The sequence below is a fragment of the Chlamydotis macqueenii genome, chromosome 4 (assembly GCF_036417535.1).
Source record: "Chlamydotis macqueenii isolate bChlMac1 chromosome 4, bChlMac1.mat, whole genome shotgun sequence".
In the NCBI taxonomy this organism is placed as follows: Eukaryota; Metazoa; Chordata; class Aves; order Otidiformes; family Otididae; genus Chlamydotis; species Chlamydotis macqueenii.
The window spans coordinates 2,150,683-2,174,754 of record NC_141559.1 but is presented as its reverse complement, the minus strand read 5'-3'; the positions used below and the strand labels follow the sequence as shown (position 1 = coordinate 2,174,754).

At 42.1% G+C, this 24,072-nt stretch overlaps 1 protein-coding gene across 1 annotated transcript in view; it reads right to left on the bottom strand.

Annotated features, from left to right (window-relative positions):
• Nucleotides 1-24,072, bottom strand: part of LOC104481662 (N-deacetylase and N-sulfotransferase 4) — a 75,015-nt gene that overhangs the window by 8,976 nt on the left and 41,967 nt on the right. The window contains exons 6-11 of the mRNA XM_010122937.2: nucleotides 8,608-8,790; nucleotides 6,946-7,042; nucleotides 6,148-6,271; nucleotides 4,679-4,853; nucleotides 3,444-3,614; nucleotides 1,281-1,390 (exon numbers count right to left, since the gene is read on the bottom strand). Coding sequence (XP_010121239.2) covers nucleotides 1,281-1,390; nucleotides 3,444-3,614; nucleotides 4,679-4,853; nucleotides 6,148-6,271; nucleotides 6,946-7,042; nucleotides 8,608-8,790 — 860 coding nt within the window. The remainder of the gene's footprint in view (nucleotides 1-1,280; nucleotides 1,391-3,443; nucleotides 3,615-4,678; nucleotides 4,854-6,147; nucleotides 6,272-6,945; nucleotides 7,043-8,607; nucleotides 8,791-24,072) is intronic.

Sequence of the window (24,072 nt, the reverse complement as noted above, 5' to 3'; positions counted from 1 at the left end):
AGGCTCAGAAGCAAAAGCTTCTTAACATTTTCTGCCAGACTAAGAAGGGGAGAGAGACATTCAGCCCACTCCTGCCGCTGCGGAGAGTCTGCCTTCCTGCAGGGAACTGAGAAAACCAAAGGCGGTGGGAAGTCAATCCAAGGGCTCTCCCAAAGTTCAGGGAACCTTGATTTGGGCTCCTGCAGAGCACCTGCGGTTTTGGCACTCACACCGCAGGCCATGAACAGTCAGGCTGCCCAGCCTCAGGGTTTTGTGCTCCATAGGCAAATACGAGCTTCTCCCCATGCTCCAGGTGCTGCAGTTGAGCCCAGCACTTGCAGGTTAAGGATCTACTATTAATAGCTTCTGGTTTTACCAAACTTGAAGCATACAGACTAAATTTTGCTGTGCCATGTATCTGGCTACTGTTAGGTAAAAGGTCAGCAGAATTGGCTTAACCATTCAGAATCACAGAATCACAAAATGGTTTGTGTTGGAAGGGACCGTTAAAGGCCATCTGGTCCAACCCCCCTGCCAGGAGCAGGGACATCTCCAACCAGATCAGGTTGCTCAGAGCCCCATCCAACCTGGCCTGGAATGTTTCCAGGGATGGGGCGTCCACCACCTCTCTGGGCATCCTGTGCCAGTGTTCCACCACCCTCAGTGTAAAAAAATTTTTCTAATATCTAATCTAAACCTACCTCACTCTATTTTGAAACCATTACCCCTCACTGTGTCACAACGGGCCCTACTAAAGAGTTTCTCCCCGTCTTCCCTGTAGGCCTCCTTTAGGTACTGGGAGGCTGCTATAAGGTCTCCCCAGAGCCTCCTCTCTCCAGGCTGAACAGCTCCGGGATTAGGGAATGATATATTCAGTCCAGATTAAAAGCAAACAATCAAAGAAACCATGCGACCAGTTGACTCTTATCATACTGAGTGCTTCTAACCCAATCCCTGTCCTTAAACTCCCGTATGAATGTGATAAAAAAGTTTAAGCTGACGCTAAGCCGTCTTCAGCTTCTGGAGACTGTCATAAGGTTCAACAGTCTGATGTGCAAATGTGTGCCGAGCTCTTCCATGCACAGTTCACATCGACTGAACGTACATTTTAACCAGGGCAGCGATGAAAACGACACTACGAACCCTGAGAAAACAACTCCTGGGTGTCTCCCAGGACAGGAATTATCATTGTTGTAACATGTTTTTTGGGGTTTTTTTTGTAATTAATGATCAAGTGATCTTGGTAGGAAGGGGACGTACACCGTGATCCCATAGGGCAGATAATGAAGGAACAGACTCACGTTAGAGCTTCAGAGTAATTATAGTGAGGAGAGACTCCGAGAAACTTCTGCACTTCATCCATCACAGTAGCTGGGTCACTTCTTAGCTGCTGTCCATCGATAATAAGCAACTGTAGCGGTAAATATTGAGAAACATGGCTAAAGTTAGTGAAAAAATGACATTATTTCCCTTCTGTGACAACAGGGATTTAAATTAACATGTACAGTGCTAATAACAATCATATGGATGAACTTCTTTTTAGATTTACTTTTTATTTTATGATGTTGAATTTGTATAGGTGGGCACCCGTAGCTCTGTGTGTAGACATTCTTGAAATGCAAGAGTTAAATCTCACAAGCCAGCTCCGAATCTCAGAGAATTCTGAGAAAAAGAGTAAGGAAGGAATGTAGAAATATTGTTGAGGTTTATAAGAAAAATAAAAAAAGCTCATCTATATTTTAGAATGAAATATTCAGAAACTATGCGATTACACGTTCAAAAGCGATACTGGGCAATTCATTTGAAACTGACCACCAGCCTATCAACCACATGGGCTTGCACAATTGTTAGCCAACTTTTTTTCTTGTTTTCTTTTTAATTAAAGATTGATGCCATGTAAAAGTACATTGACCTCCCCAAGCAAATGTTAAGACCATGTATCCAAAGCCTACTGGAGTCCCAAGCAGTTTTGCTAATAACTATTCTGGGCAGACGTGTTTTATATTTATTGCGAAGGCTTATTATGAATTATTAAGTTTTTGAGTGCACAGGCCAAGTAAATGCACGTTACGGAGTGCCCATTAGTAAGCACGGGGAGCGCGCTCTCCATGCGCACATTATTAAGAATGACTGCATTTTGTTGACTATCTTGTAAAATTAATCACTGTAGCTATGAAACATGAGCGGTTACCCCTTTTACAAGAAATGGGCCAGCGTGCCCCTGAATGTTTAATAAGCGGGCTGTGCTCGCTCTTCCTTGTGGCAGGAAAAGGAGAGAAATCTTCAGGAGAGGGGGCAGAGAAGGAGCACAGGGGGCAGAGCACGGGATGTTCTGCATGCTCCAAATTTGATGGGACAGCCCCTTCTCCATCGGAGGAATAAAGCTGGGACATGGTGGCCGATGAGGAGACGTGCCCTGCCTGGGGACGGCCCTTGCCGCAAGCTCAGCTGCTTTAGGCAGTACTCCTCCCCATTTATGAAAGAATAGAAAGGCCAGAGATGAAAGAAGAAAGTAAATTACGAACTGAGACTTTCTCCTTTCTCCTGGAATTGGGATTGACCTGCTTCTCCTCTTTGGAGTACAGCTGAGACTGTATAAAAAGAAAAGTGAGGACCGCAAAAAGGCAGAGCTGCTATTTCTTTTCGGTTTTTCCAGGTCCCTGACTAAATATGTAACAGTTCTGCCTCCTTTCAGCAAAATTCTGTCCCACATAGAGCAATCTCTGGAGATACTGGTGCATTCTGCTTGCTCATTAAATACCCTTTTACCACTGTTTCTTACAGTAGGTAGAACATACGACCTGAGCTAAGGACCGTGTCCATGGGTGAAGAGTGCCTATGCATATATTTTGTAGTACTAAAACATTTTCTTTAGGTTTATATCTGTAAATAGATTTTTTTTAATAATGGGAATATTCTTTAGGTCTATGTGTTCATGTAAATTTTTCATGGGAAAGATAAAAATCAACTCAATGAAACATCTGAAGGAAGATGGGGCAAAAGAAGGAATTTCTGCTCCGACACTGAGAAAGGCTAATTCCGTAGCAGGATCAAACAAACGGGACATTTCCTATGAAAGGAAGTGAGTGGGAAGCAGAATGAAATTTCTTGTGAGAAAAAGGCCTGGCATTTTCTAAATGAATTTGTCAAAACTTCCCACAATGTCTCCTGCTGGAGCTGCTTGTTTCTCGGGACCCAGAAGCCTTGAGGACCTTGGCTGATCCTGGAAGGAAACCCCAGAGTCCCTCAGCAAGCCCGTGTGGCCACAGTTCATAGCATTTTCCATCAGAAGACAGAAAAATCAACACACTTCTGCCAAATATCCTGATCTTGTCACACCTGCATTTCCTAACAGCTAAGAGTTCCAGCGGGAAACATCTCATCAGCTCTAAGGATGAAGCCATACTCATTTTGGGACTTCCCGATAGTCATTGAGCTTGGTGAAACAACAGGGTGGAAATTACCTGTGAGGCAGGGAAATGAGCCAACCATCTTTCGATATGGACAGCGTACCATCCGGGGGTCAGGCATCTCTTCTGGAGAGTCCTTATCTCCGAGGGCGCCCAATGGCTGGAAGTAATGACTTCATAAAAATTGAATTTCAGGGCAGCGGGGTCCTCGTGGGATCGCTGATGCTGACGGGAGATATTTAGACACGTATCACAAGGATGCTGAAGGTGAAGCCGTAAGCCTCCCCAGAGCTGTTGGGAGGGCTGTGCTGGCCCACAGCACCCCACCAGTGCCGTTTCTGCCGGGTAGGAGTGGAGAAACGCAAGGAAAGGATGGATGGGGCCGCCATCCAGTCAAGAGCCCTGCTGGGACAGGCGGGAGGGGAGCTGAGGAGCCAAATTCTGTCAAAGTAGGTACATCTTTTTAATGCTTTGCATCTCACATCAGCAGTTGTAAAGGTGCAAATGAAATCTTAAAAAGGGTGCAAACTGCAACCCTAGGCCATGTTTTATTCCTTGCAGCACTCATAGTAACAGTATCAGACATGGAGTATTTTATGCATATTGAAACATTATTCAGTTGTGTCTGTTTTAACACTTCATCTGTATGACTACACCGTGTCTTACATGCATGCTTCCACATCTTTAAAATTTTTTTTTTTTTTTAAATAGCTCAGATTTTGTTATGGAAAGGTGTGGGCTCAGTAAAAGGCAGGAGCGTCCTGGAGTTTCCTCTGAAAAACAACAGGCTTTCTTTTGTTTCCAAGGAGAGAAAAAAAACCCCAAACAACTCTCCAGACACAGCTCTTTTTAACTCCTTGGAAACTTTAGAAGGCACTGCGTACATTTGTACACCATCGCCTACTGCTCAGCTTACATGCTGGAGGATGGGATAAGGTACCAGATTCTCAGCATCAAGAGCTCCGATTTTCTGTCTCAGCCACACTCATTTTCGCCCGTGTATCTCCCTGGGTGAGGAGCACTGCTTTTTCTCTATGCAGTGTCAGCTGTAATTGAGATTAAACTGTTTGTTTACAGCTGCTGGCAGCTCTGCGCTGAGACGTTTCATCATTTGTGACACTGGTGTCACAGGTGCCAACTGCAAAAGCTGGCATGTGGCATCCTTCCCCCTCTACGCAGTGCAAATGCTTTGCGATAAATCCCATTCTTGCTCAAGGACACAAATTGCCACCGATGTTGGCCATCATCCCCTGCTGTTGATTTCACTGTCTGGAAGGCAAGGTGCCTACCTGGTACCAGGAATACGCCCGATCGGATGGGTCGATGAGGATGGTGATGATCTTGGCCTTGGGGATAAGGGAGGCAGCTCGTTTAGGGGCTTCCTCAGAATGGAAATAATTGGCACTTTTCTCAAAGAGGAGGTCGGTGGTGATGTTGGAAGGAGTGGGGAAGAAATCCATGTACCTGGGAGGTGAAGAAACTTGTTAGAATTAGCAGGATCACAAAAGGGTCGTATCCCTGTGCTTCCCATTTCACAGTAGGTGCAAAGGTGAATTTTCAGATATGATTCTTAAGAGGCAAAATTGAATTTCTCAGCTCGCTCCAGAACTGGAATAGAGGGAACGCATCTTGGCTCTTACATGGTGCTGGTAATAGCTAAAGCCTCCGTGAAGTCAGGTAATTAGATTTTTCCTTTGATGTGTGGGATTTTTGCTAACAAGTTCAATGTCAAAAGGATATCTTTCACCAGTTTGGAGTGAGTTCAGTTTCAGCTGCAGGAAAAAAATGGGAAAAGCTTCAAAATGTCAGCCATTTAATTTAAAATTTGTTGAAATATTTCATTTTGGAATCAACAAATCTTTTCTTTTAGACGTTTTCAGAATGCAAGATTTGAATTTTGGCTTTGAATGAACTTTTCCACTTAAAATTGATTGGAAGTAAAAGCACAACAGAAGATTCAACTGAAAGGGTGAAGAAGTCAAACGAAGCAAAGTTGAAATTGTTTTGGAGGCATTTTTTAGTCCTTTTAGTTTCAGTGAGCTCTCTGAGAACTTCCAGTTTTGGTGGGGCTAACTGTTTTTCGTGTCTTTTCTATGGAAACAAAGTACGCAGGGCCTCACCCTGCACACAGACCCTACCGGCTTTTCAACCTGTAGGCCAGTTTCAGTGAACTGTGGCAGAAGAGGTCTCCAAGAAGCCAGCCTCTTCCTTTACATCTGCTGCAGAGGAGAGACCCCTCCATCACCGCTCCTTCTTCTCCCAGCGTACTACACCACGGACTCTACGATAGCCATGGGTCATCTCTTCCTTTATGCGGTATGGAAAAACAAACACCAAGCACTTCCTTCCCTTTATTTTTTGTGACATCGTGAACCAAGCAGCTGGTTTCGTAGCTGCGAGGACAGCCTGCTTTTATCAGTCAGCCTCGTTTACTCCGCACGCGCTCCATGCCGTACGCGGGCAAGGAAAACCGCTCACGATTAATCTGTTTCTGTGTAGTGTGATGTTTGTCTTCTATTTTGGTTTTCACACAAGGATGAGAACTGCTGTTCCCTGTGGAAACGAAGGGCTTACAAAACTGCTTTTCCTAAGCAAAAATTGCAATCATTACAAATTGGTTTCTTTTTCTTTCTGATAATGCCAAACAGAACAAATTCACCCAGTAATTATGTTGATGTCATACATGCTTCTGTTAATTGTTCCGTTGTGATTTACCGTGTATTAATAATGAACGCTTCTTTTTTGTTACTCTCCTTACCAGTCAATTCCCTTGTGATAGTTGTTTCCATTGAAGAACTGAACTTCTTCAAAAGTTTTTGGACTGGGGAGATTACTGATGATGGAAGGATGCATCAGAAGAAATAAATAAAGCGCTGTTGTTCCTGTGATGACAAAAAGAGATGCCGTAAGGAAACAGAAAAAAAAAAACCGTTTCAGTTTATTCATTCAAGAAAGTACTTTAAATAGAGATATACAGGAAAATGTGATTCCCTTTGATAAGAAAGTGACCTAGTGATGGAAGGCCAGTGTAAACACAAGGGGCTTTCAGAGATTATGCTTCTGTTGCTCCCATAATTGCACTTTGGTCCTCTGTCTGTTTTTCCTGGGAGTCTACTCTTGAGGAATAAATGGTCTATTAACAAACCTGTATGTAGTAAGTGTGCTTTGAAATCCCAGTAACGGTAATTTTTTTGTTATTTGTTCAACAAAAACAGCTAGAAATGATCTATGGTGGTAAACAGAATTTTGGAGAATGTGTCTTTAAAACTGCTCTTCAGTGGTTTTATGCTATGCAGGCTGTCGTTGGGCTATGAATCAAGACCTTCCATTTCTCTGTCACTATCACAGAATTCCTATATTATCCTGGATTAGTAATTTATTTTATGATACAAACTGTTGTCTTTTTCTGTTGGCAGCGGAGGAGCTACTATATGGATCCCATAGGGAACAGGAGGGCACAGCTCTACAGCAGGGAGTTGGCTTCAGCTTACAGGACACAAACACAGAGATACAAAACCGGGGCGCGTGCTTCGGTTACAAATTCATTACTTCTTACCTGTTTTCTGGGGTCCTATCACAAGAAATTTGGGTAGGTGGTCACAAGTTTTGTCTCTGGACCAAATGTCCCTGTGTCGTTTATCATCACACGGATTCTGAAGAAGAAAAGACAGTTGTGTACATCGTGCTGGAGGTATCCTAAATATTTGCATGCACATGAGTCTTTACAGCAGATTGTTGTGCGCTAACACACATGGGTCGGGGCAATCCCAGGCGCGAATACAGGCTGGGCGGAGAATGGATTGAGAGCAGCCCAGAGGAAAAGAACTTGGGGGTGCTGGTGGATGAGAAGCTCAACATGAGCCAGCAATGTGCCTTTGTAGCTGCTGGGCTGCACCAAAAGAAGCGTGGCCAGCAGGTCGAGGGAGGGGATTCTGCCCCTCTGCTCTGCTCTGGTGAGACCCCACCTGCAGCACTGCGTCCAGCTCTGGAGCCCCCAACATCAGAAGGACGTGGAGCTGTTGGAGAGGGTCCAGAGGAGGCCACAAAAATGATGAAAGGGCTGAAGCACCTCTGCTGTGAGGACAGGCTGAGAGAGTTGGGGCTGTTCAGCCTGGGGAAGAGAAGGCTCCAGGGAGACCTTATAGCCAAGGCCAGGGTGGACGGGGGGCTGTGAGCGACCTGGTCTGGTGGAAGGTGTCCCTGACCAGGGCAGGGGGCTGGAACTGGATGATCTTTAAGGTCCCTTCCAACCCAAACCATTCTGTGATTCTATGATTTATGATTTAATAAACTCAGAGTGGGTAGACACATATGTGGTCCCTTTGACTAAAATTCAACGTGTATATAATGGTTTGGCGTGATTGAGGGTTAAATTCAGTCATTAGGAATAAAAGAAAAGAAAAAAAGATTAAAACATTGATTTAATCAGGTTTTCATTTGAGGTTAAAATGAAAAGCTGTGCTAGAATAGCTTCAAGGCATTACTTTCCTAGGTGACAAAATGGTTTCAGATGCATGGGACTCAGTGCCAACTTTAATTTACGTAAGAACCCAAAAGGAAGGACGAAATCGAAATGTGGGATATTACTCATCTCCTTATCTTTCTGCTACCTATGAATGCAAAATAAAAACGTGTGGAGGAAAGACCCCACAGAAAAGGTTAGGATTCACTGCTCTCGAGGGGAGTTATCGCATAGATACAGCTTTTGCATAGTAGTGGCTGATAATAGAAAATACAGTTTGCTAGTGAATAAAGTTAATAAACAGAATGGAGAAAATCATTAACTGATGTGAATTGCTGCAGCTCCGCTAAGCTCACTGGAAATATTATAGATTTATACTTCTTTTGCATCTGGGCCCAAAAGAATAGGGAAATTTTCTGCTCCTTTTTGCCAGCATAAGCCCAAAAAAACTGCACAGATCTCCGTGGTGTCACTCTGGATTTATGCCTGCACAGCTAAAAGCACAGTGTGGCACATCCTGTTCTAAATAAGAGAAGAGCCAGGTATGTGTAACAATGATTAGGAAATTACGGTGTTGAGATTACAGGCAGGTGGTGGGAAATCCTCCTTGTACCTGCAGTGATCCAACATTAGCGATTCCCTGTTAAAGGGTGCAATGTATCTGTTTATTTTTATTTTTATTTTTGTTTTTACAGGAAAAGATTATTATTTCAAAAAGCGGATTTAAATTGGAGGAGGAAGAGGATGCGACGTTACCTGCCAAAGAGGGTCCGTCTGCTCCGGGAAGAGCTCGAAGTACTTCTGAGCCAGCTGAGCCGGGGGCAGCGTCTGCAGTTTCAGGTTCGTTGAGCTCTTAACGAAGTTGGCCAGGTTCGCAAAGGTGTATAAGCCCAGGCGGTCGTTCCCATAATTGGACAGATGGGTCATGAAGATGCTGATCTGGGAGGCAAGAGAAACCTTTCAGTGGCAGGACATCAGCAGATGGCAGCGTCTGGCTGGAAGGGAAGGCAAGGGGGTTCCCAGGCTCTGTCCCACAACCCAAAACCAAAAGACGATGAAAATGTTAAACTGGTCACACATGCTAGCCCCTCTGTGAAGGTCAAATCTCCAAACTTGTCACATGTGCACCATTTTTTGAAAATCCCTTATCTGAGGGGATGTGTCACTCACGGGCTACCCATGGGCTGGCATTCAGGAGATGCTTTTAGAGTTTTATTTTTAAAATTCTTTTGTTTTGACTTCTTTTTACAAACAACATTAAAATTGCTTCTTGAATTCCTCACATTTACTTCACTGTTCCTCATCCCTGGGCAGATGTCAGGGGAGGCGCTGGCGTACGGGACCCCTCGGTTAGGTGTCCCTGGCACCTCCGAGGAAGCCAGCTCTCTGCTCCTCAGATGTGCAGGCAAAGCTTAATTTCGGGGCTGTTATTTATGGAATTAATGTGAAAATCCAGCTACTGCACCGTCTCCTCCCAGTGCAGCATTGGCTAGTTTGTTTAAAATGGCATGGCTGTAAGTAGGTGAATGAGTTCAGCCTTAGTATGACTCTCCTTTGCATGGCCACTGCTTTGTAGATCTCATAATTTCTTTCAGAGGGATAAAGAGAATTTGTAAGAATAATATAAAGAATATATTTTTCCATATTTTCTTTATAGGAGGTGATCGAACTCAGTTTTGCGGCTGCAGAGGCCTGGTTGATCTGTAGATTGTCATTATTTAGTTTTATGAAGGTGCCATCAAACGGAGCGTTGTTACTTGACTGTTTTACTCCATACATTGGCCTGAGACAGGATGCGCAATGACAGTGGAATTTAATTACACTCTTATCAAGAAATAACGTCAGCGTGGTTTTTTTCTTCTTTTGCAGCACCATCTCTGAAGCTGACAATCAATAATATGCAGCAGATGGCAAAATGTACAAATTAACTAATGTGACCGCAGCAATTAAATGGAACGGCATGTCAGGCAGTGCACTTCTTAATAATGATATCATGCTTTGAGGAGGCCTTGACGCAAAGTGAAAAATTAGAGGTATAATCTTGGTTGTTCACCTCCAGGTTGGACTGGGTTTGGAACATGGATCAGCACCATCTCCGAACCTTTTTGTCCCCGATTTTGGTTAGGTAGCTGGTTCCTTGAGGTTCTGAAACACCTGACTCTGGAGAGATTGGTCATCAGCAGTGAAGACACCTGATTCACAGGTCGGTTGCTTGCTTTGCAGATAGCTGTCTGTGTCCAGGTGAGGCTCTTTTTGGATGATTGGGAATGGGAACCAACCGCACAGCTGGGTGTGAGCTTATAAAGAGAGGGAGCTGCAGGAGAGAAGGAAGCATGTGCATCTTTATCCTTTGAGAGCTGCAGTAGGAGATCGACGTCTCCAGCACGCTGGGTGCATGCTCAGGTCAGTGAGTTGGGTTTTTTTTGGGGTTTTTCTCCCTTTGTATCTGTGAAGAACTTTCCAAAACAAACTGCTGCTGCCACCTGAAGATGAAGTTTGCCTTTTGTTATGTTGCTGCTTTGTGGTCTCGAGCTTGAGCTTGAGCAGAAGAAAAAAAAATACTGTGTCTGTAGCACACTGTACTGTCCTCACTTCCAAAATAACCACAGAAGAAAAAGCCACAAGCTTTCCACTTTCACTGTCTTGCTCCGCCGATGTGGCGCTTCTTTAAGCGTCGGCCCACGATGTTTAATAACACGTCTGTTAGTTTGGTAAATTATTGATAAGGCTTTTAGTGCTTCTATAAGGTGAAGATGGATGGGGCTTAGGAGAAAGTGTCCCTTATGGCCCATCTGCAGTGTGCTTGCAAGCTTGGTTCCACAAAAGGTAATTTATTCTTTACCTTTATTCTGTTTTGAGCCTCTGTTGAGCAAGGATGAACTGGAGTGAACACTAAAATTGCCCTGAAGTTTGTGCATGCCTGTATGTAGTACCTTAGAAACTTATAATTAATCTTCTTTGGGTTTCTAGCCTACTGACCTTCTCCCTCAACTCGCCAAAAAAAAAACCCAGCACAAACCTATCTTTTCTAGTTTAGAGTTCAACTCCTCAAAATGTGACAAGTGCTTCCTGCAAACTATTTTCAAATGATGAAAAGGAAAAGGAGTATAGGAAACATTGATAGAGAATATTGTCTTGTCTCTGAGGTGTTTTTTGATAAGTGGTAAAGGGTGTGTCGATGATATTTAATATTATTGCAGCAAATAAAGTATGCAAGTAAACCTGCTTGCTCTTTTTGCTTTTTCACACTTGAGTTTGAATGAGGTTTTTCATGTAAAAAGGTACTTAAAGGAGATGGATATTAGCTTATTGCAAGAGTTTCATTAGGCTGCAGTCCAATCCAAAAGATCCAATTGATCATTCTTTGTGGAGACAAAAGGTCTTGGATGTGTCTCTTGATTTCTTTTGCTCCATTGATCTTTTTTGAAGTGAAAAAAACCCTCAGATATGATGTATTACACATGGGATAAAACCAGACCTAATTTTTTGTCTATCTCCAAATCAGTTGAGACAAAAGGAGATGGGTCATGGACACGCAGGTTTGTTTTCACGCCGATGCATCAATCCATAGAAAATGCAATAGTCTGGAAATGTGCTGAGCCAGCGTAATTCCGCTGCGTGCCTTGATGCTGGCGCTGGGATGCACGGCGCTGCCGCATCGCTTTGCTGTGCTGCTTTGCTGGACCCAAAAAAGGCAGTGCTCTGAGCGAAATTGGTGAATAAAAGAGGAAAAGCTTTGTTTTAATATTTTTCTGTGACAAAAAGCAAACTACAGCACGCAGACTGACACTTAACCCGCAGGCAGCACTTCACTGAGGTGGGGATCATGCTTTTAGGAGGGAGACAGGATGCCGCTCTGCGCAACGGTGCGGTACAAAGGTGATAAATCGCTTCAAATTCCTGAGGCTGGGGAAGGGGCTGCGGCTGCGTTGCATTATTCTTGAGGTTAAGCTAGCAGAAGCAATGTGTTACCCAGTGCCTCTCTGCATGTTTGTGTGCAATCCCTTGCTGTCGGTGTACGGTTACAACCACCATGCTGTGGGACATGAGGTGGGTTGTGTGTTAGTTTGGTGCTGGTCGTGTTCGCCCATTGGGATGCTATTTTAAATTATTTTTTCTAACCCCTCACTTGATTGTAAGAAACATCTACAGATTTTGGCTATGACTCTCCAAGACTTGCAGGAAAAAAAAAGAGAGTTCTGAGATTTACATTTTACTGGTGACAAAACTGTGTTGTGGAGGGATGGTGTGGTTTGCGAAGAATTAATCTCCCGTGGGGGAGCCTGCTCTGGGCTGGTCTACACTCCCTAATGTGCAGGAGCATCTTATTTATATCCATATTAAATGGGAATGGATGGAGAGCTGTGGCGCACAGTCTGTAGAAATTCTGATTCTACTGTTGTAATGCATTGGTTTTTTCCTCCTGGTTTTCTATACAAGAGCTGTACAAGTGCTAAATTTGGTTCTAAATAAGGCTATTGCCTCTGTGTTCCTCAGGAGCCTGTACTCCATAGCCACCAATATCCTTGCCGTCTATCCCAGTGAATTAAAACAATTACAAAATTAACATGGAATAATAGAATAGTTTGGGTTGGAAGGGACCTTTAAAGGTCATCTAGTCCAACTCCACTGCAAGGAGCAGGGTGCCCAGAACACAAAGCTGCTGGTTTCTGCTTGAGAAAAACATAATGCATACATGCTAGAACAGAAATTCCTGGGAAAAGGACTTAGTGGTTCTCTAGCTTCCAGCCGAATTCCAACCAGTCTCACTGGTGCACCTGTCCGGTCTCAAGGATGGCTGTCCAGTATCAGGAATCAAATACTGGCTGATACCTTTGTGTTGATATTTGAAACTGTGCCTATCCGTAGGTCTAAATCAGTTACAAAACTTATGTATAAATGTGCTGCACCTCATCCTCTCAGCCTTTCAATAATTAAATAGGATCAACGTTCCGTTTTAGGTCCTTTCCTCCTGCTCGTACTTTGGCACTGCCCTGTTGCTGGAAAGCCCAGGAACAGAGATGGGTTTCACACGTGAGTCCTGCTTCTCTGAGAACTTGTTGTTCGCTGTCTTTAACAACTTTTTTTCCTTGCTTCTGCATCTTCTTAAATAAAATTTGCAAGAAGGGAGGAATTAATGCATGCAGAATCAACCAGGGGTGCAGCTCAACCTTGTGCAAAACAACGACATGTTGGGAAATATATGGTGCAGGCATCTTATTCCTGTAGAAATGTGGTGGCATATTTACTGCTCTTCTCTGCTCCTCTCTTGCATGAATGTTTCCCAGAAAAATGAATTTTGCTACTCAGTCTTTTTCTGTTGCGCTCAGAAAATGCTGTAGAGCTGCTCCAAGAGCAAACCCTCGTAATTGGATGGCGATGGCGGCGTGTTGTATTTCTGAATGTGTAAATGGGATATCATGGCTGAGAAATGCAAACCTGTCAAGTGTCCATTTGCTGATACCAAGTAGCTCTATGCTAGGCTGACCACAGAAATACCTCTTTCGGTTTCAAGTGTTTAATACATTTCGCATCCTGACAGCCTCGTGTTATGGATTACAGACTTTTCTCCTACCTTACGAGCCAGAGCCCCATTCACTGGTAATGAATCCCAGAACGCTCGGGCCCTTAATGCAGCTGTTTGTGCGGCGGCACAAAAAGGAAGCCGGGAGTGAGATTTTTGTGTTGACAAAGCACTAATTTTAATAATGACAAATTGTTTCTCTAGAATCCGGCACTATTCATATTCATGATCCTTCAGCTACTGAAGCAAAATCATTTATATGCTTGAAAATAGCTTTTTTAACTTTTACTCTATTTCCACTCTGCACATCTTTTTATATTTTAGCGTTCTTGACAGTATAATCAAATATTTTCCAAACACGTTCTCTCTAAAGAAAGCAACGAGGAAACATTTTTGTCTTTGAAGGGGGAACGAGAACGTGGACTGGCACCTTATTTCCCGTGCCTGTTACGATGTCTGTATTCCACCCAAAGTGTTCCCAGCGATGGGAGGGGAAGCTGCTGTCCATCGGTGGGGGTGCATGGCCGTGGGACAGCTCTGCAAATGTTGTAGCGTGTCTACGTTTCACCCCGCAAAGAGCAAAATTGTTTCTCATTTACACAGGAACGCTTTCTACTTTTCCATTATTTAGTTGGTAGGATTAAATGAATTCTTTATTATCAACAGAAAAATCCTATTTGTTGTTCCTTTTCCCATGAGAATTAAGTTGTTACATTTGTTTTTTTCTAATATCTACCCAAGTCTTACTTCTCAAATAAAGGCTCAAACATGGCGGCATTCCAGCACAGTAACTCTTTCCTGTTTTATGTACATCTAATTGTGGCTGAAGTTTAAGGAATTCAGCACAAATGCAGTGCTACCAGTTCAATCTGTGGGCCCTGTGAAGTCTTTGCGGAAGTCTAGAGCAATTCAATCCTCCTCTTAAAAATGAATATTTGCATTTTTAAGTGAAATTCATCATATAGGAATTAGTTGTGTTGCCATCTGTTTTCCCTTTGAAAAGACTTCCTTAGACTGTAAACTTCCTCTAAAACAGAAATAATCTGTTCAGCTCAGACGCAAGAATAAACCCCACTTCAAATTACAGAAATGAACCAGATGAAAACAGATTTGGGTGCTCTTGTCTTAAGTCAGATTGGTACACCAACCATTTCTGACAGTAATAGAAGCATCCTCAAAGAAAAAGCTCTCAGATCTCAGATTGTTGCGGTCTTTGGTTTTCAAAGATGATCAAAGGAGTTTGTTTAAGGAGATATACCATCAAGAAAACAGGTTATTGATAGCTATGTTGCATGCTCCTCGTTAACTTCTATCAAGCAACTACAAAATACTGTTAACCTTTTTAGCCATCATCCTCTGCAGATGAAAATCAGTTCAGCTTCAATTATTTTGTGCCAGTGAATAATTTGAGTGTTCCTTGGCGCTGGTTTATGGTGGCAAAATAACACGCTGCTCTGGCTGCATCCACAGAAAATTGTGAAGCTTTCTCCATTACTGCACTGAAATAATGATGGCTCTCCCTTACTGTGCCTGGTGTCACAAGTGTTGTCCTGCCAGCACTGCTGTGGCAGCAGAAGAGGTGGCCTGAGCTGGCGGGTGGATGGCCAGCGTTAGCCCAAGGTCCTCTGAGTGTCGGAGTGGTGCGCCATAGGCGGAGCCTACGTAGCGCTGTCCTATAAGCCTTTTGTTTGTTGCGGATTCAGCTTTCCTCTCATTTATATGTGCTTGCTCTGAACTGCCTGATGTCTAATTAAATAACTACCTGTTTTAGTAACATGTAGATCTTGCAGATAGTCACAGTGGGATCACTTTTTAGCACAGATTAAATATCTTTGCAGCAAAACGAATTACTTGTACAGAATTTCCCAAATATGTTATGGAGCCTCATACTTGTGTGAGTGGAAAACAGTCAGAATTTTTTTTCCTGTTTGACTTGTGTTTTAACGGAAATAAACAGCACGCTCGTTACTCTGAAGAAATCGAAGTACGATGCTTATGTTTTAAGCAACATTAAACCTTAGTTCTGTAGATCGCAGAGGATATGATGAGATAAAATTAAGAGAATTTGCTCTGTGTGTCGTGGCTGCGATTTCTGGATAAGAGGAGGAGGCTCTGCTGCTCAGGAATCTGTGTAAACAACTAGACAGCGTTCAACCAGGGGAGCCAGCAGTGACCAGGCTGCCAAATCGCTAATAACAGTCGTAATAAATATTTATGAGCGCTGCGTTTGAGCCAAGCTGTGTGTTTGACTCGAGTCTCGCCGCATACACACTGCGGGTCACGTGGGAACGCTCCATCAAATTTCTCTCACCTGCGGTGACCCGGGGTTAAATTTTTGTCATCTCGCAGCTTGGAGGTGTCCCCTGACTATTCTGGTAAGTCCTAGGGACGACAATATTTCTAGGCAGGATGAAACTAATCCTGAAGCAAACATGGACTTCAAGGTTGGCGGACTGACGTCCTTAAGAAATGAAGCGTTTGCTTTAGCACTGCAAGCGCGTAATGTATTGCTCGGGGGCTCGTCGGTGGTAATTCCCGTGGAGAAGGCACGGTATTTCACAGACTAAGCTTCAAAACAGGCAAAGCTGCAAGCTGCCCTGTTCCCTTCAGTAGGACTTCAGTAAGTTCAATAGCAGCCTGACCTAGTGACAGTACTTTCTGGTTTTTAACGGGATCTTCAGTCATCTTTTCTTCCTATTTACCCTTCCAATCAATGAGTTAAGACATAATCCTCTGAGCCGGCTGAACTCTGGGAGAAAGTGCTCACTTATCTGCTGATGGCAAATAATGGTCAAATGGATTGTTAGTTAGGAGCAGAGTCCATAAACGGCTGTTTCTCTGACATTTCTCTTTATAGATTTGCTTGAATAAGATCTGGTTCTAACTGTGTTTTGAACGACGGAAGGAATTAAGTCTATTATGGTTAATGTGGCACCTGATGGTCTCCAGGTAGAGGAAGGTAAAGTCTCTCGGAGCAATACAGCCATTCCCTATGGAAATGAGTGCCCAGGACCCTGCTCAGCGCACAGAGTTGTAGAACAACACATCCCATTTAAACTGAGCCCTCTTACAAGCCCTGAATACGAGTTTATTCATCAGGTTATTGTCTTTCAGACTGCAAAGAAAGAAATGCTAGGCAAATGAATAAAGATGGGAGATGCAGGAAATTTATTAATTGTTTTTATAACTCTTCTACTGTCATGTTGCTATTCTAGCATTTTTATGAAGAGCTGACTGCTCCATGTTATAGAGTATTCATAAATGATGATTAATTAAGGCCATTTTGGTGGCTGACTCTGAGCAAACAAACCTCAAAGTTAATTTAATTCTCCACTCTTGGTTTCAGAGGAAAAAAAATACAGCATTTTCAGTTCACTAGAGGATATAATATTCTCAAATCAGCCACTTTGCAATTAATTTTGAATGGTGAACACGGCAAGGAAATTTTGTTCTTGTCCATTTACTTCTATTAAGGGTTCATTTTCAATAATCAGAGAATTCTGAGTCAGCTCAGTTTTACCTTAAAGGCTTGCTCCTGACACTTTAACAAATTATAGTATGGTGCGTGCTTGAAGGTAACAGATTCTTTTTCTCTTTACCCAGTAGCCCTCTTGTTGACACGTACTCGTTTATTACTATTTCTGCCATCGCCTAAGTTGCTAGGAAGTGATTCTGATAAAGTACCAAAGTGCGTGGTGTGGAGGATCAGCATTCATGAAGAAGGAAGACGTCATGAAAGAAAGGAAAGAGATGCGTTATCCTTGAAATATTTTCTTCATGCTCTGAGTTGCAACCTAATTAGTTTCTAAATATGTTGCCGAAGGCTTGAGTTTTCAGGGGACAATATTTTCCCGTACCAGCTTTTTGTAACTGGGGTAGCCATGTGGGATGAAGGAAAAAAGAATGATTTCCAAACAGGAAAAAAGATTCAAAAGCCTGAGCAAGGTTAGAGTGGATTTAATCATCCACTTGGAGGTGGAAGATAAAAGTGCCTTCAACTTGTATGTCTGTATTGTAATATTTCTATTATGTTATCAGTGCTTACATGATTTAGAGTTGCAAAAGGAAATATCTTTAGGGGAAGGGGCGATTGTGTTGGAGATGCCGGCAGTTTTGTAGTGTCCTGTCTTTCAATAGAAATGTACGTTGGTTGTACTCAACCTTAATGCGTGCTGTGGCAGGAAGAAAACAGAAGTGTTTACGATGCCGAACGTGTGTGGGATGTATGTATTATTCTGAATAAAGAATAGATACCATCCCTCTTCCTTGGAGGAAAGCTAATGACTACATCTTGCAGGTACACTGCCTGCCTAGGCAGCTTTGGCTGGGATGGCAACGCCATGGTCTTCTCATCAAGGATGAGCGCCTGGCCACTCTCTTGTGCTTCACTGTAACGTTCGCTTACACACGGTAAAATGGTTCTTTACGTTGTCCTGGCAGGTTAATCGGCCCCTGTACAAAGAATAAGGCCCAACTATCTCTTTATTTCATTTGATTTTTCTATGTCTGTGACAAATTCTGACAGAGCTGGTTAATAACAAAACTCCCTTTTAATTTAGTAGAAGGAACATACCCCTCTTGCTGTGTTGGAGAGGGATGTGCCTGTCCCTATAGGCAGTACCCTGCTAATTATGGCTTTACAATATTGACATTTTTGTAGCAGGGAGGTTGCTTTCTTTTTCCTGTTCCTGAAATGTGCTCAGACACTCTATTCACAGAGCCCTTAGTAGAACTGCATTATGAATTACTTTTGGATTGCAGCATACTTCCTACAATGCCCAAGGTTATTTTTTATTCTTTCTACAGCAATGCTCAGAGAAACAAAGCAAATAAAAAGAAAAATATCATTAACACTCAAGATGTTTCATAATAACACTCCCAAATCTCTTGTGGAAGGTATAAATTAACCCCTCTCTGCATTTACTTTTAATATTCTGCAGCAATAACGTGTGATTCTCATTGGATTTTGTGATGAGTGAGAGCAGGAAACAAGAACAAAATGTTCAAAGTATGGCACATGAGGGACACGCAGAATCTAGATCTATGGACTGCAAATGAACAATAACCCTTTAGTTACAGTGAGCGCTTCAAAATGTAAATGCATTTAAGTGACCTTGAAAATTAAAAGCGTCCTGTGACGCTTACAAAGAATTTGCCTGTTTCTGCAACGTGTGATCATGCCTTGTTCCAAAGCTAGAATAATAACGTACCTTGTCATGGACTGTCTGTAGCTTCTCTGGAGTTGAGTTCAAAGTTACCTTTCAATCACAAGCCTGATTTCACTCTCAGCAACCAAATTCCCACAAAAGCAGCTAATCTTCCTGAAATTCATACGCCACATTTGATCTCGGGGTAAAGCTTCTTAGGTATGTTTGATTGAAGTAGGGAGGGGGGTTTTTAAGTGTTTTAATTTTCCTTTTTTTCTGCGACTGTTATTTTTTAGGTTTTAAAAATGGCTTGCAGGGTATGCATGTGTGTCTAGATACTATCTGATGATGCAGGTATAAATCTAGAGTGAAGAGATTTTGATATATATATATATATTAAAAAATGCAGGAATGGCTTTTATGGTGGAACTATGAAAAGGAGACTGAATTAAGACTCCACAAGAAGGAGAAAGGAAGAGTTAGCCAGTCAAGTTCATGCTATGATTCTATGTGTGTAACAAGGAAAAGCAAGGAAGAATAGGAAAAGAAAGGCGTCTTGAGAATTGAGAAACCAGATATAAGCACCAACTTGATCCTTGGTAGAGATTTTCAATTTAACCACCTCTCTAGGAATATCTGACCTTGGTTCAGGCTACAGAAAATTTTAATTCACTGTGCTCAGCTGTGGCCAGGACAGAGATGGGAAGGTCTTGAGATGCTGGAGGTTTCATACTAGGTTTCATTTTTCTCAAGCTCTTGCACTGTTTGAATGTGGTCAAAGATCGGGTCATACTTTGCCCTCGCGTACACAGCAAGGACTAAAACTATTTCGGTTTCAGCATTAACTTGACATTGTCCCTCTGAAGAGGTTGGTGGCTGCAGACCTGAAATGGAGGTCAGAGCAGAAAATAGGAAGGGCGCTGTGGGAAAAGGGCTGGCAGTATTATGAGTTATTTGTTAGCTTTTCAAGGTGAACAGATAAAGAGAATAATGTGCACCAGATGGGCAAGTAAATCCAATTAACTGACTACTCAACTGAGCGAGTGGGTCTTGCTGGTTCCTCTTGAAGCCTGATGCACTTACTTTTGCTTTAGTGTTCAACTGAGGTGCCTTTTGTGCTGTCACTTGCTGGCTTAATAAGAAGCTCTGTGGCTTAAAGAGGTTTTTTTTTTCTAGAAATGACTCACTCTTGTTTGTAGGGGCGATAATATTTAGGGCTGTATTTATTAGCTTATCTTGGCTGTTCAACGTTTACGACTGTTCTTTATTGTCTGTGAAGCTTGGGAGTAAAGGAGAGGAACTACAAAACAGATACTGGAAGGCCTTGCAGATGCTGAACAGGTGATATATAGAGCAATTTGTAAAAGCATGCTTTAAATATGTCAGAGCATTGCTCAGGAGACTAGATGAAGGGCAGCGGTCAGAACATGGAGTGAACCCACTTAGTTTTGAGCCTGATGTCTGGATGTGGAAAATCCTCCTTAAATTTACACACCAACAGAATTTCTTAAGTTTTCTTCTGAGAAACTTGCTCTTTTGCTTCTGAAAGTAGCTCAGTTTGGGAACTTGGTTAGGAACATTTTTTTAATTACAAATTTTCATGCTTTTACGTTTTGAGGCAAAGCAAGGGATTTGCTCTGTTCATCCCATTTACTGGCTTCACCGCATACTCCCTGGTTGTTCACGATAGCAGGTGAAGTGACCGCGAGTATGCCTTCGAAAATAGAAAATATATTGCTCTGATTGCCGCATCCCAGCTTTCACAGCAAAGCTCTTTGGAAAAAAAACAAAGGCACCTCAGTGCAGGATTATTCTAGTGTCTGTCAACTTGTCTTTCTGTACCAGGTATCTCGAAGACAGAAGTGCATGTGAAGTTGGTTAACGTTTGATGGAAAGTTATTTTTTTTTTTAAAAAAAGGGGTGAAGAAAAGGAATATGGGGCAGCACTGGTGAAGTGAACAAAGAGGAAGGAAGGTTTTACAAATATATTCTAGGAATGGATATAATTATTGCAAATATATTAAAAACATAGATATAAAAAAATACAAAGTTATTCCAAAGGGCAATTAAGCTACATAAATAATAAATAGAATAAAAAGAAATGCTGAAAATGACTGAAATGTTGAACTCCTTAAAATGCCATAATTTTTTTAATCATTATGTAACCCAGTTAAGTAAACGTTTCAAAAAAGTCTTTGGAAGCACCTTAAAGCACTGCAAACAGTTTATAAAGAATTGGCAAGGTTTAGGAAGGGAGAAAAGGAACTTGATGTTGTTTGAAATGGTTTAAAACATAAATAAAATGTTAAGGCTTAAGCTGACTTTGTTCCTTCTATTGCAGCTGTGGAATGCTGTACACCTGTGGGGAAACCTAAATATTTTTTTCACAAGGGGTTGGGTTGCTATAATCCTGGTCAGAGCCAGAGAATTTTCTATGACACTTATGTAGCTGCGTGGTGTTATACACAGATTAAGGAGGTCGTTTTCTTCTTGTCTGATGCTCTTTGGTATGAAATTTTGGATGTCTTCTCCCCCCGCCTTTCCTTGCTTATTTCTACTGACTGTGGTGGTTTGGCTGTGGGTTTTTTTCACCACTGAACTGTAGGTGCTGTTACTATGACTTTTATGAGTTCTATCCTAATTGGGATTTACTGAAAAACTGATTTTTTTCATATTGTTTGTCAAACCACAAAGTAAATAACATCCATGATAATAATAACGTAATACTGATTGAACAGCTAGATTTGGTCTGGCAAGGGAGAAGACTATTTTAGTTGAATGCTTCATTGCTTTTCTTGTATCAAGCAGTAAAGGAAAACTCCAACAGGCACAGTAATGTCTCATTTTCCATCCTAAACTGTGTGTGCTTTTTTTATTTGTAAATATATCTGAAGCTTCTAAGCCTCCAAATGAGCAAAACCATTCCGAGAGGAGCTGCATTGATACCTTTTGAAAAAGTTACACGGTTTAGGTTTTTTTCAAACCCAGTCTGTTCCCTGAGACTTTTCCCCCTGACTTAATGAGCTTTGCTTTGAAGTGTTTATGCAGAGAAGAAGTACCCCAAACTCTGGGCTTGAGCAGCCGTCTGCGTTGGCTGGGTCCTGGGAAGGTCTGGCTGGGATCTTTGTAACCCTCATTAAAACTCAAAGGGAAGTTGCTTTGATTTCTGCCTGCCTTGGTGGAATTTATCCCTCCTCTGCATACCACTAAATCATCTCTGCCAGACATGACTCATCTTTAGGATTCATAAATTAGAAAGTGAAAATATCTCTGTGAGCCACACAGTATTCAGCAGAAGCCATTAAAAAAAAAATTCCATGGGAAGATCCCCTTTACAATCCCTCTGTGGACTCTCTATCCTAATGCAATGTCACTTGGGTATTTTCTAAACTAACCACCTATGTGATATTGCTTCATGGAAGTGCAAATTGGTTTTGATGTACAATCTTAATATTTATTTGTAATACATTTGCTGAAATTTGCTGACTCCAGCCTGAGTAATGGATAGGGTTTCTGTAAAGCACTTGCTTGTCAAGGCTCAGGAGGGGGGGGGAAAAAGAGTCAATGTACTGCAATGTCAATGTTATTGCTCTCCATTATCATGAAGAGAGTTGCAGTCTGACCCTAAATTAGTTGTAAATAAATTCTTCTGATCTGATACATTATTCCTGATGAGTAAATTTGCTTCCTCACATTTACTTATTCTTGAAATAGGCTTCAGTAACCAAACTAACAGAGAAAAATGTTTAATCAAAACTTGGTTATTTAAGTTGTGTTCCTGCTTGCCCTTGTTTGGGAGGATGGGATAAAAGGCTGTAAATGGATGTCGTAACATTCTAAGGAAACATGGACTTCTCCGTGCTGTCTTTTACAGCCCAGCTTCACTGCTGAAATCCTGTTAAAAACACAACTGCAAATCAAGTCACTGCTCTGTGCCTGGTCTACGTCATCCAGATGAGGAGTTCCTGAACAAAGTAGGGTGGTAGCACAGATGCCATGCCCGTGTAATTAAGAGAACCATGCTGTGTTATTTGTTTTTTTGGCTCTGGGGGGCTGTTTCAGTCACAGACTGACTAGTGACCTGTCAATGTGTCGATGCCAATGCAGACGGAGCACTAGGTCGGTGGTTATAGGGTTAAAAAGCAGGCAGTAGTCTTCCTGGAAGCTGGTGTTGATGGTGTCTTTGGTTCTGTTGTGCTTGGGCTGCTATTCATGCTGAAGTTGACTGATCTACTCATTGTGCATCTGTGTCTCTTTAGAACAGCTCGTGTCATCACTTATTCACAGACTTCAGGTTTCTGTTTCTTTGCCCCAACACCTTAAGCTGGAAGGCCCAAAATAGCTGACTTTTAGTTTGATTTTAGCTAAATAGCTGTAATCCACAGCAAAAGGCAATGTGCTGCTTTTAGTCAAGGCACTGTGATTATTTCTAAAATTTAAAACAGTCTGAAAAAGACTGTCTTGAAGTGCGTGTGAGGGAAACGTGTAATAATTCTATTTACAGGGGAGTAAAGTATGGATTTTGACCTCTTGGAAGTGCTTTATGCAAGTAACTCGCACGAATGCCTGGTGAGTAGGAGACTTGTGGAACCACGTGGCAGTAGAATTAATAGGAGCTCCTCTATTTCTGTGAATCTCCTCCAGACTGGGAAAGAGTCTAGCTGGTGTTTTTTAAAGAGTAATGTCCACAATGCAAAAGTAAACAATGGTATTTTTGTTTACAATCTCTTTCCTGCAAAACTTGCAGTAAGATAACTGCAATGATCTGGAAAGCAGCCTACGTGCTAGAGGGGATGGTGCATTCTGGTTAGGGTTTTAATTTATGGATAGGGTTTCTATTCATGGATGCACTAGGTATCTTGCTCAATATGACTCCACAACAACAAGAAAAAATATAAATTACGGTTTTGAAAAAGCCTTTGCATTCCAGGCAGTTGTTCTTTTCCATAATCCATCTGGAAAGCACCTGCTGGTTTACGCTATCATGCTCGCGGTAAAGCCCTGAACTGTGCTTTTGGTAAGCCCCTGAGCTGCACAGGTTGAGATCCGGATACTAAGGCAGCTTATTAATGAGTGGAAGTGTGTGAAAAGCTTCTAGGATATCAATGTCTTGTTGCTATTCCAGTATGCACTGCTGCCAGACTGGAGAACACATCACATTCAAAGCATTTTTCTTATTCAACTGAATTTGCAATTGGCCATTGGAATAGGCACTCTATTCATCCTTTTCAGAGATACCTTTGATTTTTGGCTACTAATATGTCAACTTTTTCAAATTAACAACCAAAACACTACACCGTCTGTTCCACTGAATACAAGAAGGGTCTTCCCATTTGTTCATTTGTGTGCTGTCTGAACTTGGTATTTAAAAAAAAGAAAAAGGTTGGATGAATATAGATGATTTGGTTTCCTGCTCACACCAATTTCCTTCTGAAATAGCGCTAGATTTTGCTGTTACTGGTGTCAGCAGGTGCATATTTCATAGCGTACCAACCTGACTTGAATGATGGTGGGGTTTCAGCTCACACATGATTACGTTATATTTCTTCC